The sequence below is a fragment of the Vidua chalybeata genome, chromosome 2 (genome assembly GCF_026979565.1).
Source record: "Vidua chalybeata isolate OUT-0048 chromosome 2, bVidCha1 merged haplotype, whole genome shotgun sequence".
NCBI classification, from domain to species: Eukaryota; Metazoa; Chordata; class Aves; order Passeriformes; family Viduidae; genus Vidua; species Vidua chalybeata.
In genome coordinates this window covers 72,198,197-72,212,598 of record NC_071531.1, presented here as the reverse complement: position 1 = coordinate 72,212,598, position 14,402 = coordinate 72,198,197, and the positions used below count along the sequence as shown (strand labels likewise).

The 14,402-nt window shown below is 37.0% G+C and overlaps 1 protein-coding gene across 5 annotated transcripts in view; it reads left to right on the top strand.

Moving 5' to 3' along the window:
• MAN1A2 (mannosidase alpha class 1A member 2) overlaps window positions 1-14,402 on the top strand; it is a 134,329-nt gene that overhangs the window by 35,518 nt on the left and 84,409 nt on the right. For all 5 annotated transcript variants that reach the window (XR_008429225.1, XM_053934634.1, XM_053934635.1 and 2 more), the window contains exon 3: window positions 8,866-8,962. Coding sequence is in view for 4 of the 5 variants with exons in the window: in XM_053934634.1 (XP_053790609.1) it covers window positions 8,866-8,962 (97 nt within the window). In the remaining variant the exon portion in view is untranslated. The remainder of the gene's footprint in view (window positions 1-8,865; window positions 8,963-14,402) is intronic.

Here is a 14,402-nt window from a genome sequence, read left to right as displayed (position 1 = left end):
GGTCCCTTCCAACTTGAAGTTCATTTGTGACATATGACACTGTAGAAAGAGTTAAGTTTGGATGCTTTGCACAAGTGAGGAACAAGTCTGTCTGGGAAGCTGGGGATGTGCTGACTTGAGTTCTTTTGCCAGTAAACTTCCCTCAGCAAAACTTTCCATTTATACTCTTTTAAAATTAGAGTTGTAATATATTGCCTGTTTGAAGGGAAGGTAGGAAGTTAATTTATTTAATATTAGTGGAGGCAATGTCAGAAGTACTTACAGATAGGTGCCAAGAAGAAAAGTGATTAAAATGTATTTTCATCATGGTCTCTGGATGATACTCAAGAGGCTGCTAATACTGTTGGGAAGTAACAGGCTGTTTTATAAGCAGCAAAACTTACAGTTTCCTATGGATTTTTGACCTATATCCCCTTATACCACCCTCTGCTCATCATGCACTTGTTGCTGTGAATATCCTCTTACCTTCCTGTTTGACTGCATGAATTGCAGTGTGTTCTGTGCCTTCTTTAGAGCTACTGGTGTGCTAAATGCTGTCCTCCTGAATGAATAAAGGGTTGAATTATAACTGCTTTTGTCTCAGTCAGGGTAGCAATTTGTGTCGGTCTGGCTTATCTAGCCACGGATATTTTTTCTTTTCCTCAACACAAAAAGTAGACTATCTGGTTCCTCCATGTCTTTAAAATCAAGTGTGAAATTAGAAAATGGATTAAAAGGCTACTGTAAATGTATGTGTCAAATGATGGATGTACAGACAGCAAGATTGCATAAGCCTCATTCTTTTAAGAAATTGGGCTAAAAATAGTAAGTGTCCCTATACCTGAGTTCTAATTTGTGTGCTTATTGAGAAAAGAGCTGTGTAGAAGGAAGAATTACTTAATCATCCAGAGATCTTTTCATGCTGCCTAAGTCCTCCTTTCATAGTTACTATTCATACAACTTTCAGAGCTAATTTCATTTATTGTTTCTAATTGCAGTATTTCTGATCTAGCCAAATAGGCTGCCTTCTGTGACTAGGGGAACTTCTTTTGAAAATCTAAAACCAATTTAGAACAATTTCATTATTGCTGACACTTTACAGTCTTTGTTTTCTTGGTCAAATTTATTCAGACTTCTAGTTGGTTGCAGCATCAGTTTGTAATAATCCATGCCTGTTAAGGGTTTTGCACTCTATTTTGTAGCTCACTGCTCCTGACTTGCATTCCTTCAGTTATTTCCTGAAAGTGAAGGACATAATTATCATCACCCAACCTTTTCAGTATTTAAGGTAATACTCCCTGCACTGTGAATGTTTGTATAAAATCCATACACACACATTTTATATATGTGTGTGCATATAAAAATCCCTTTGTATCTATACGCATGTGTACACACATACATTGTTTATTAGTTGGTTTTGTTTGCACACTATTTGGATTCTCTGTGTTCTGGGTTTTCCAAAGTAATTTGACAAGTTGAGAACAGGTAAGTTGGCTTTCAGTTAGTTTCACTACACTCTTTTAACGCTTATCTTAATTTTACTGAATTAGTGAAATCTGTAAATTAAGGATAAAATCTTTTTGGTTGAGTCTGTTGGTAAACTAGTTTTTCATTTATATATTAGAATGAATTTTGTTCAGTTGGTACTTTGGCCAGTACAGACATGTTAGGAGTGGCCCTGAACAAAGCTGTGCCCCAGCTCATTGGAATGATTTTATAAAGAACTCATTTTACATTTGTTAAATCAATCATTTATGTCTGTGAGAAGCTTTGCAGCTCGGTGTATTTATTTTACTGGAATAGAAGAATGGATATAAAACTCGTAGTGTGCAGCTTCATTTGCAATATTTCTGCTGCACATACTGGATATGTTGATTTGATTCGTAACTTAAAATGTGCTGCTCATGAAGAATGCAAGTTTTTGTTTGAGGATATTTTAAAAATGAATCAATTTAGTCAAGTTGTGGAAATTACAGATGTGGAAATCATGCAGTGTTGGAAGCATGTTAAAAATTCAGGAAGGTGTTCATTATTAAAGATATCTTTTTTCCAGACCATTGTGAGAAGAACCCGTCTTTCAACAATAAATTAACACATTTGCAGTATTTAAAACTCATAAATGCAAATTAAAATCAAAGAAATATGGAAATATTTCACTTACCTGATATTATCAGTCAAACAAAAATGAGCAAAACTCCAGGTAAATTTTTTATCTTCAGAACTGGGTAAATTAAAAAATTCAATGAGATCTAGTTGACCTTACTGCTATTTTTTTAAATTTTGTATTTTTTATGCCATTTATTCCTATGAAACAGAAATGCTGGTTGTAAAAATCATGAATTACAGCTACATTGAAGAGCTCTCTGTTTTAAATTACACATGATCTATTATACAAGTGACAATAGGTGTGTTTTCAGCTATGGAGACTTTAATTAGAAAGCCAGAGCATCCTGTTATGTTCTTGTTAGTCATCTTTACATAATTTCTCCTGTAGTCCCCTCTGTGTTTGCTGGAGCAGCTCCATAGAATATATGCCATTGTGTTCTTAACATCCAGTTTTCCTGATGGTGTTAGCTCTCAAGTATTGATAGTAATGATGTCACTTTTACACAGTGTGAGCTACTGGTAGTTGATGTGTAACCTCTCACAGTGCCATTATTCCATTAAGACAGAGACCATCTGCATACAATACTGAGCTACCTGAAACTCCCTACAGTTCACTCTAATTAGTTTGCTTTGAGGTTTGGATTCCTGATTTGCATCGCTGGCATCTATTCTTATTTTCTGCTTTGTTACCAGAGGAATAGTGGCTAACAAGGCATCAGTTTTGGAAAGGGATTCAAGAGGAAACCAAAGCACTGCAGAACCCTGTACCTGCTGAATGAACTGCCGATTACCAGAAACCAGAACTGGGAATAGAATCACTGAGCATACAGATATGTAAGATGTCCTGCTCTATTCCAAAGCCATAGAAGATCCCAAGAAGAGTCGAGAAACATGTGAACAAGGGAGAGAGACGGTTAGATACATAGTTTTTAAAAAAAACGTTTGGCAAGGTTCACTGCTAATAGGTGTTGAACTAAGCAGCTGTGAGATGGAGGATAGTTTGCCTGGAGAAACTGGTTAGAAGGCAGGAAATGGAGAATACAGATAAATAGTGCTGGAGGCCACAGAGGACATGTGCTGGGGATCCATGCTCTAAATTATACAAATGAATTATTTAGAGTTTAAAAATGGATGAGTAGTGGTATGATAACTTTGCTACCAACGTGAAGAATTGCAGAAAAACCTTATGGGACTGAGTGATAATCTCTTTTTTTATTTCACAGCTAAATGTAAAATGATGCATATTGGGGCTGGAGATGGAGAGATTCCAACTTCATGCTAAGTATAAAAAGCTGTGAGGTGACTTAGTACACTTGAGAATGAGAAACTGTGTTTTTTATAGTTCCTTGGAAATGTCAGTGTAGTGTTTAACAGCAGACAGTGAGCAGATATTCAGTATTTCAGAGAAGGAGAAGAGAACAGATAAGGTTCTTTACCTCAGCCTGTGAAGCTCAGGTGCCCATTGCATCTTCTAAGCTTCATGTAGTTCTAGTCTTTCAGCTTCAAAAAGGATAGGGTAAAACTGGCAGAGGTGCAGGGCTAAGCAGATGATGGCTAAGCTTAGACTGATGCCTAAAAGGACAAGACTGGAAGAAAGGAGTTACAGGAACTTCTCTCTCCTGGCTGATGTGCAGTTGTGGCTGTTTGCAAAGATGATCTGAGAGGCTCTACTTTTCTAAACAGCACAGCACCAATCAATCTTGTGAATACCATATTCTCTTGAAACCATGATGATGCCCAAGGTCAAAAATACCTGCATCATGTTGGATTAAAAATACTTGGCTTTCTTGAACATTTTTGAGCAAGGTTAACTGCTGCAAGCTCTCCAAATTCAGGCTCTTTACATCTACTGTTCCAGTTCTCACCAATCGGAAGGACTTTCCTATGTAATTTCATTAAACATCAAAGGCTTCAAGTATTTAATGCCGGCAAAAAGAGTTTCCTACTTTGCATCCATTTGATAAGTGCTTTTGTTTTATTAATGGATTTGTTACTAGACTTGACAGTAAAAGAAAACCCAGTGTTCTGTGTGTGTTAGGAACATATTCCAAACAGACTTTTTCAGTGACAATTTTTAAAAATGCATAACAGAGTCATGAACTGATGCCTGAAATAATTTGAGATAGAGCTCCCAGAAAAATAAAAAGAAATGTATGAGTTTTCTAATTTTCATAAAAAATCTGAGTATACAAGGAAAAGATAATTTTTTAAATTAATGTCCAACAGTAGGAAAATGGTTATTAATTTTTAATCTGCCAATTGAGCAATAATTTTGTCTAGCAAGTCCTTGGTTAATTTTAAAACAGAGTTTAAAGGTGGTTTATATAAATCTCTCAAAATTGTATCCTTAAGGAGAATATATTGCTTTGAAAGCAAAACCTATTTGCTGTCTGTTATGTATGTTCCTGAGGGAATGGCAGGAACCAGTAAATACAGCAATTTGCTAGAAAATTGGTTCTTCTGCTTGTTTCTCAGGACTCCTACTTTCTGTTTGCGAGTTGCCTCTCCTGTTTTTAAGACTGGAAAAGGGTTTTTGAACCAATCCTTAGATTGAATTACTGTTTTTGACATGCTGATGTAGTGGTAGAACTTCCTTACAACTCTCTTTTCAATAATTGTAGCCTTCTTTTATTGTTTGTCAAAAGACATCATTGCCACTCTGTCTTTATAAAAATTGTTTATAAAAATCTGATTTCCCAGTAACTGTAGAGGATTAGATCCCATGAACATGTTCTGAAGTCAGCAAAACCAACTAGATAATGGTGTACCTACAAAAGGAGTTTCATTTCGCAGGTCCTGCTTCTTGCTTTTCTGTCTGTCTTGCAGCAGAGTCCAAATTAGTCTTTTTTGTAGCATTACCAAGTTGTATTTGCAGCAGTATCTTGCTGGTTGTTATTTCCATTGCATCCCATAATAAACATTTTCAAGATTAGTATGCAACAGACCAATACCCTATGAATGATTTTGTTTTCGAAAGCAAGATCTGTCATTAATGGTGTCAGTAAAGAGTCCATTGCCAAAACTGCTTGTTCTCTGGTGGACATTGCAAGATCTATATATGACATGACCAAGTTCCAATCCTTTCCTATGACAAACTGCTATCAGGTATGGAAATTTCAGCTATGGAAATGTGTCTCTTGCATTTTTCACACTTATTCATGCTTGTAATTTTCATTCTACTGAGCCTAAGGTACCTCTCTTGAGTTCTTTAAGGGCTGGGTACATTTGTTTTGCTAATAGTTTTACCTTCTTGCTATTATCTGTAGTGCTGATGTTCCAGTCAGTTCTGCGACTTTTCCTCTCCTCTTAAAGACAGAGCTTTGTCTTAGGAAAAACCTATCCCTGCAGCTATTCAGCATTTCCAGTTTGCATTATGCAAATGCTTCCTAGTGTAACTACAGAAATAACTTTGTTTTTCCAATCAGGTTTTCATGTTGCTTGTACTTTCTGAGCCAAAATGCCATCCTCAGTTAAATTTTGTATCTGTCAGAGGTATTTGTCTTCTCGTGTCTCTCCAAAGCTTTTGTGTGCACAACTGCTTCCAATAGTATAGATGTTCTGTCTATAGTATAACATGCTACCTGTTCTGGCAGTAACAGAAACCTCCATGTTGCTACAAGATCTCTTGGCAGATCATCCTTACAAAACTTAATACTGTATGCAAGAGCTCCGGGGCTTCTCACTTGCGTGTAATGTGCAGCTCTCTGCTAACATGATACCATGAAGTCTGCTTGCTTTGTGGCGGAGGAAAGCAGCGAGTTGAGTGCCAGAGTAATGGTCAGCATTCATCTGGAAAAAATCAGGTGGCTACTTAGTGTAATAAATTATTCTTGAGGACTTAAACCACCATATTCTTAGTGTTTGGGGTAGGCAGAGGGGCAGGAGAAACGTGTTTGTGGTTACCAAAGTATCTTAGTCTCCTCAAAATATGATTTCTCATCTCAGTTGATGCAGTCAACTGTGTCTTAGTCTCTTGTGTTCAAGAGACTTTCAGGTCTCACTAGTTTATTCTTAAGTTACTTCTGCATTAATACATGCATCCATTGAAATGCACTCCTTTGCAGTTTCTATCTTAATAAAATTTTCTTAGGATAAATTATACATATAGAAACATATTGTATTGTATGTATTCTGTTTTAGCCCTTTGTAATTTGCATACTTTTTTGGGTTTCTTCAGAATGAAATATTCTGTAATAAATTATGTACCTTATCCCCAGAAGCACAGCGAATTAGGACAGTGAAATATTCCACAATTAACATTCTGCTGTGGGGAAACAAGTCGTTCTTCTCCTGGACTTAGCTAGTTTTGATCTGTTCTGGTATTTGCTATGCCATCAGATTTTTACAAAGCTAGAATATCAATGGCTATTTGGTTCTCCTTCATGAAATATTTATTTGAGGCATCCAAAGATCTCAGAAGCCCAGTTTCCCTTATGTGCAAGCCAGTTGGTTGGATCTGCCACGTTGTGGTCACATGTTGTTTAGTAAGCTGTCTGTTTTCCCATGCATAGAGCGCACTGGTCAGTCTTTAGTTTCATCCTCTAGTTCTTTCTAAACCTTTAGGTCTGTTTTCCTAGGTAGAGTTTTTAGGACTGGCAGGCTGCAGGTTAGAGCAGGACCCTTCATAGAAGCCTTGACTATTCCCACTCCTTAAAGCCTAAAGTAGACCAGAGTGATCCCATAAGTGATCATGCTTTGAGCAGGAGGTTGAGCAGGATAGGCATCCTGAGGTTCCTTCCCATCTGAATGATGCTGTGAGTCTCGATTTTATGATATTAAGTTAATGAACAATTTTATAAGGGAGTTTGTAGGTTTGTTCTAGATAACATTAGCGTGAGCTCTCAGAGGAACTTCTGTGCTTACTGCCTGTGACCAGGCTTTTATTGGATTTGTCATGCTGCAGTTTTCTTACCTGTCAAGAGTGGATCCCTTTACCTGACTCAGCTTGATGTTTCAATAGCCATGAATTGGCCGGTTTGATAAGTGCTGTGTAAACACTAAGGAGTTTGTGAATGCTAGGGAAATGGTTTTTCTCTCCTCTTTTAGTATATTTGCATCCACTTTTTCTTATACTTCTAGTTCATGACACTAAAAGAAGTTCTAGAGTATTGTGGCCTAATCAGGTGTTAAAATTAGTGCAAATACTAAAGCAACATGTGAGCTGACAAGCAGTAGGAGTGGGACTTCGGCATCTTGAGAGGGGCAGTGTGCTTAGGTTGATGCCAGTTTTACACAGAAGTGCTCCCCAGCTTCTTGGACCTGTGTGTGGGGTTCAAATTTATTGTCTAGGCATGAGTTAACTGAGCCATGGGAAATTTGGAGGGAGTTTACATTTAAAGGAATTACAGCTTTGTAGTTTGGATAGGGATCTCTTGATGGTTGTCGGGAGAACAGGGACTTTGTTTTCCATTCTCAGCTGACAGTTTAGATGCAGTTTGAAAGATTTGGGATTCTAGGATGCTGATTTCCACTAAATCTTGAATTTGGTGGGAGGAGAGATCTGAGAGGTAGTAAGAGGAGAGATATGAGGTAGTGCTGGTAAGGCAGCTGGCTGCACCTCATTTTTTAGTCAGCATCTGCTTGTTCCCTCACATTTTCTGTGAGTATGGTGACTCTGATTAAAATAAGAAAATTACAGTCATGTAAATCATAGTGAAAACAGATTGCCTTGCCTCAGTTTCTTAAAGGGTTAGTATTGTTCTGTTAGTTACATTCACATAGTTTCTTCTCTTAGAAAGCATTTATCAAACTTACGAAAATCATTATTTTAAGTCCTATATATTTTCTTGAGGAATTTGTTTATATTAACACTATTTTAATACCTTTTTAAAAATGAAATATAAAATAAAATATGTATAATGTTGTGGATACAGACACATGGCTGTTGTTCTAAAGGTTTCTTCTTACTGTTCTTGTGTCTGGGGCAGTCAATGTCTTTTGATGTCTAATTTCTTCCAATTACTTGCTTTATCTGTTTAGGTACTAATAATATTTATTTATTTAAAACTGCATTCGCTTTGCAATTGGGTGGCTGCTGAATTTCCAACAAGTAAGGAGTTTGAAGAGTTTTAGCAAATTTGTAAAAGCATTGTTTAGTGGCTGATGTGCACAACTAGTCAGCAAGACCTTTTGGGTTTTTAGATGCAATTTTCTTACTAGATGATGGAAATATCTATTAAAAAGCTTGTTTTGTGTAGTAAATATTAATAACATTATACTGCTTTGTTCATTATGCTTTCTAAAAAGCAAAGCTTTTGGCATTTCTTTTGGTAGAGGCTATATGAGGGTACATCTACATCAAGTAGGTGTTGCTAATGAGAAATCTGTTATGCCTTTTGCAAAATTGTTGATTCCTACTTGGATGTACCAGTGTAAATAAATCCTTTTAATGCTTCAGGTATCAGTAGATATATTTTTCGTTTAGTTAGTACCTTAAGACATTAACCAGTGTTTTACAGCAATTCCTTACACTTAAATGCATTCCTTATGGTTACATTCTTAAATGTCTGTGCATATTTTAAAGGAAAAGAAAGAACAAGAAAACGACTTAATGCAGAACATTAGGCTCTGTAGCTCAAGTCAAATAGACTTTAAATTTTTTCCAAATTTATTCATGCTGTAAAATCTGATTTCTGTAACAGATAGAAGCAGTGACAAAGTCATTAGTCAGTATGCTGGGATGCCTATGAAAGATGAAGTCTCAAATAAGGAGTAAAATATTGTATTCATAGAGAGTAGTTTTATAATGTAATCAAATCCTATTTTTTTTCTGTTTCTTAGATGATGAAGCATGCCTGGGACAATTATAGGCAATATGGATGGGGACATAATGAGCTCAAACCAATTGCCCGGAAAGGACATTCCACCAACATATTTGGTAGGCTATATTTTCTGGTTTGTTTGTGGTTTTGTTTTTTAAAATTTCTGTCCATGTATCTTTAAAAGTCTACCCAAACCTTCTAGCAAACTCTGTTTTAATAAAGAATCTTTCAAAGTGTGAGTGACAGAAATGTATTATTTCAGTGGTATTTCATTGAATTACTTTATTGACCCATCTTTTTGGGAGTAGTATGTTCTTATTGTTGCAAAGGCTAAGCTGTGTCTATGTGCACTGATGCTTTGTGTGTGTGTATATATAAATGAAAGTCCTGATGCAGTGGTAGTTATTTTTTGGTTATATTTTGAGAGACAATGAATATAAATGTGGCTTTTTTTTTTTCCTTTAACCTACTTCATATTGTCTAGATCTTTGTGTTTTGTTCCATAAGAATCATGGAACAATTTGAGTTGGAGGGAACCTTTTAAAGATGATCTAGTCCAGCCCCCATGCCATGGCCTGAGACCTTCCATGACACCAGGTTGCTCAGAGCCCCATCCAGCCTGGTGTTGAACATTGCCAGGGATGGGGCACCCCACAGCTTCTCTGGGCAACCTGTGCCAGTGCCTCGCCAGTGGTGCTTAGCAGGGTGCAAGGAGAGAGTGTGAGCTGACGGGAACGCTGGAGCAAAATGCTGCTTCCAGGACAGAAGGGCATTTCTTAGGTACCAGAACAACATTTGTAGTACTCTTAGATACTTTGTTATCTTGTACATAGGCACTGTCTTAAGTTTCTCTAAGAAAATCTCTTCTGAACCTTACTGTGATTTAGTTTTATGTTATGATTAATTGATGGCTTTCTTTTGTATTTTTTACAGCTGATGAAATTGGATTTGACAGGGAAAAATCTTTAATGTTCACCTCTATGATCATGTAGTCTTTGCTACTTGCAATTCTGTTGCTTTATTTGCCATATGTAATTTTAGATTAGCCTTGGTTTGTAACCCAGACTCTATGAAGTAAGTTTTTTTTCTTCATGTGGCAGAAAGACATTTTTTATGATGTTTGTTTTTAATGTGACTGACATGATATTTTGCAGAAGATATGAATTATAATTTCACTGTAGTCTTTTTTTTCCATTCCTCCTCTGCTTGCTTCTAACATGTCTGCTAATGAGTCTGGAAGATTTCTGCTTTTTTTTCTTGGAATGATTATTTTTTTGAGTGCTTATTTTTGAATTTTTGGCATTGCTTTCTGAAAGAAATTGCAGGCCTTGTCCATGTTAAAGTTTCTGCTCCTCTTGTTCCAGCTAACTCTAGCAGCCAGTGTCGTACATGTTTGTCCTTTTAAAATCCAGATGCTATTTTGTGCCATTTCGTTTTTAGCCAAATCATGTCATGATTGCTATATTCAAGGCTATTTCATATGAAAAACTTTCTGAAACACATAATCTTCAGCATATATCAAGTCTAAAATAGAATCAGCTATTGTTCATTTGGTGGATGGTTGATGGGGGGGGGGCGGTGTGCGTGTGAAAACTGGTCTTTGTCAAGGACTGTCTAGGCTGTATTGTTATTCCAAGCTCTTTACCAATCTCTGTTACCCCTATTGACACGATTCCCAGCAGTATTTGCCTTTATAGAAGGGTTGCTTAATTTTTTTTGAAACCTCATGCTAGTTTCAATAAAAAGATGCTCAGCAAAATCTGTTTTTATTATTCATCTCAAAGATGATTTGATCCAAACTATTTTCAGCCATTACTGCAGTCTACTGTGCTTCCATTTCAATTCCTAGCACGTCTGTGAAATCCTGCAAGGAGATGGTATCGCTAGTTGGACGGCAGCCCTTTGCATGAATCTTTGGGAAATCAGGTTTGCTGATAACTCCCAAGTGAGGTTAAACACGATTCAGTTTCAAAGACAAATAAGTCATTAGTCTTCCCCGTTGGACTCCACTTTTGTCGAAAGCAGTGTATATTTATATCTATGCCCAGAAGAACACAAGTGTTTCTAACATTGCAAGATCTAGCAGATTTCAGTCTGGGGTCAGAGAAGTGGAGAGGAGGTGGTCTGCTCTGCTCTTACAAATCTTAGTTTTAAGTAATTAAAAATATAAGGAAGGATAAACTTGAAAGCAAGATGCTCTATGCCTCACTGAAGCAAGGATGTTTATGGGCTGCCTCAATTATTAGTTTGACTTTTATGACAAAACATGGTAGTTTGCTTTAGTTGGCCTGCAGCAAGAAACTCTTGCCAGTTGTTTTGAGATGTCTGACTGTAAACTGTAAAGGAGAGTCTCCTAAAAATACTGTCTTTCAAACTGTGTAGTCGGGCAATATCTTGAATAGCACCTCTTCCACAGCTGGGTCACGGCTTTAGTAGTATGGTACTGCTTTGGGAAAGTATGACTGGGAGTGGGTCAGCTTTTAAAGATATTTACATTTAGATGATATATGAAATAAACTTTAATAGGTTCTCTGTTGGTGAAACAGGATGATAACTGCTTTTGAAAAGGCTGGCATTTATTCCTACCCTGTAAAATGAAATATAAAAGTCAAGGAGAAAGTGCAGCAGAGAGGTGTAAATTTTCTTTCCAGTTTAAATTTTTATGTGCAGCTCTGCTGAAGGTTGTAGCGGCTAAGCTAAAAAAGAAAAGTTGGCCTTTTTTGTTGGACTGCCTAAATTGGTGAAAAAAATTTGGTGGCAGCTGCAGGGTCTTGATGCAGAGGGAGTTTGTGTGGGATCTTGGTCAAGTTCTCATTAGAACACAAAGGGTAAAGAGAAAAGACTGATGGAAAATGATGCATGTAAGATAATGAGCAAGCACAGCAAACACTGAGCTTGCTTCAGGATGATTTCCGAGTTTAGCACAAACCGGAGTAGTTGGTGGTATTGTTGGATTCTCTCCCTGTAATGAAATCTGACTGGATTTACTTTTGAGGATGAGAGTAACCACCTGGAACATGCTGTTTGAAGATGATTTGTCTCTGTGCTTGTTTGATGACCCATAGGTGAACATCTCCTGAAAACACAATTAAAATTATTTAGTTCAGATATGCTTCAGAGTTTTAAACTGTATGTGTTTGTGGTGTATCTTTTACTCCAGTATCATATGAACTAATTACCTAGCGTAAGCTGTGAGGATACTTTATTGTGAGTTAAATTGAGTAGTTAGTACTAGTTATTTTGCATCAGTCTTCAATCTGTTTTTCTAAAATATGTTTATTTGAGAACCTGAACTACTATAAGGAACAATATAAAGAAAATAGACAGTGCTTGGGCAATTTGGAGCACTATCCTCAGCAAAACTAGAGACCGTGGGCTGCCATCTAACCTGATGCTTTCTGAAATGAGAGTTCTGACATTTGTGATGTGTTTAATTTTGTTGTTTTGGGGTTGTTTCTTGGTTTGTTTTGCTAATTTTAATTATCTAAAAATAAAGTGAAGATGTGCAGTTTGTCAACTAATAAGTACGTGGCAAAGTACTGATACAACTCTTGCAAAACTGATAACTTCCCATATTACTATCAGTGCCCTTCTAAACCTTGTGTTTGGATGTATTCTGTCTAGAGATGAGCTGCTTTATATGAATATGATCTGGTAATGCACATAATCCATAGACACTTGCATGTCTAGATATGTCTTGAAGGGTGTGGAAAGATTTTAATAATGATAAAAAGTTTTAAAAGTTTAAAAGTTGTAGATGCTTGCATATACACGTGCCCATTCTCATGCACAAAGATTTAATAAAGTCATTATTTTGTATTTTGTCACACTAGAGCTGTCTCATGCATTGATAGTGCTTTCATGCCTCTCCTGTTGTCTCATCTCACATGCCACACAGTCAATTTAACCTGAGCTGCCTGCCAGCTCTCTCTTGGGATCCTGTCTTCTAGGGGGGAAGAGAGAATTGTCAGTGAAGACACATTGTGGTTGCATTTGTGGCACCTGGTAGAACCCCAAGGCTTCAATGCAGTGCCTTATCTCTTCCTTAAAACTTGACCAAATAAATCTGTCCTCTCTTTTATGAGGGATTTTTGTCTGGCATTTTAAGTGTCATTGGTCAGCAACATATGTCCAAGGGAATAACTCAAGGTGAGGCAGCTCATGTGCTGAATATTACCTGATATACCAGTGGACTCCTTGGTTTGTACCACATCACTGAGCATGTCCAGCCTCAGCCTTTTGCTGCCAGTGCCACTGATGAACCCTCGTGACACAGGAGAAAGTTGCTGAGGTGACTGCCCAGTGCTGCAGCAGTGTAGGAAGCTCCTGCGGCAGCTCCTCATGTTGCTAAGCAATGGAGATCTGACAGTGCATTTCTCCTTGTGCCAGGGAGCAGGAGCAGCAAAACTCCCGAAGAAAATGCATCTGTCACACTGCAAGGATGGGAGGCTGTTGCAAAAAGGAGCTGAGTCAGGCACAGGAGCCTGCTTTTCCAGTACCTTTGACAAGTACAGTAGAGCTTGGGAGAGCAATGTGATTTTTTTTGTCCACTTTGTGGTTCCTGAAGTGAGAGAGGTGGAATATTTCTTCTAAGCACTACAAGAAAACACTGTAACAGATTTTTTATTATTACTTACCCTTGGAAATATTCTTTAGTTTATGAGACATTTTTGTTATCTGTCCGTGTAACAGTTACTGGGCTGCCTTGAGCTGCTCTTACACTACCATCTGCTGTCACCTGATTAATTGTAATTTAATTTTGAAGTTCACATTAATTGTTAAGGATGTTTGTATTTTCTGGTTTGTTCATTTGTTTGGTTTTTAGCTGGCAAAATACCTGTTTATAAACAGCATGGAGACAAACACTTTTACTGGAAAGAAAATAGATGATACGCTTTAAAGACTATGGAATGACCTTTTAAAAATACGGTGGAAAACTTCTGGTGTCTTCTCACTGTAAAATACTAATAAAAAGACAGGTGGAAAACACAGCTTCTGCTCAACATCCTTCTTCTGTGCATATGTTCAGTCTCTGAGTCCATGTAGAGGATAAATGAGCACAAAAAGGGAATATGAGGTATATGTGTAAATAAAAATGTTCTTGACTATATGTTATCTTGATAAACAAAAACTTCCTCAGTGAGCAGTAGTTCTTATCTTTTAACTGTACATGCACAAGTAATTTACTCATTATTGCCTTTTTCTGTGGCAAATGGAAGGGGAAAGAAAATCCATTCATGCTAACTAGGGAAGAGAGGTAATTTCACAATGCAAATTTCAGCCTAATCTCTGTATTTCAGGTTCAAGTCAATTTTAAAATAAATGGAAATGGCCTTAAGACAGGCCTATGCATCTGTGTCCTCTGCAAACTCCATAATGAGTGATTACAGCAAGATAATGTTGAATATTATATGTACATTGAATGTGTATTTTTTTCAACCAGTAAGACAAATTTTGGAAACATAAAATTTTGAGAAAGCGCATAACTCTTAAGCTGCTAGCTTTATTTGAAACTAGAACAGTGTTCTGATATCACAAGAAAAGTACCTTCAGGTT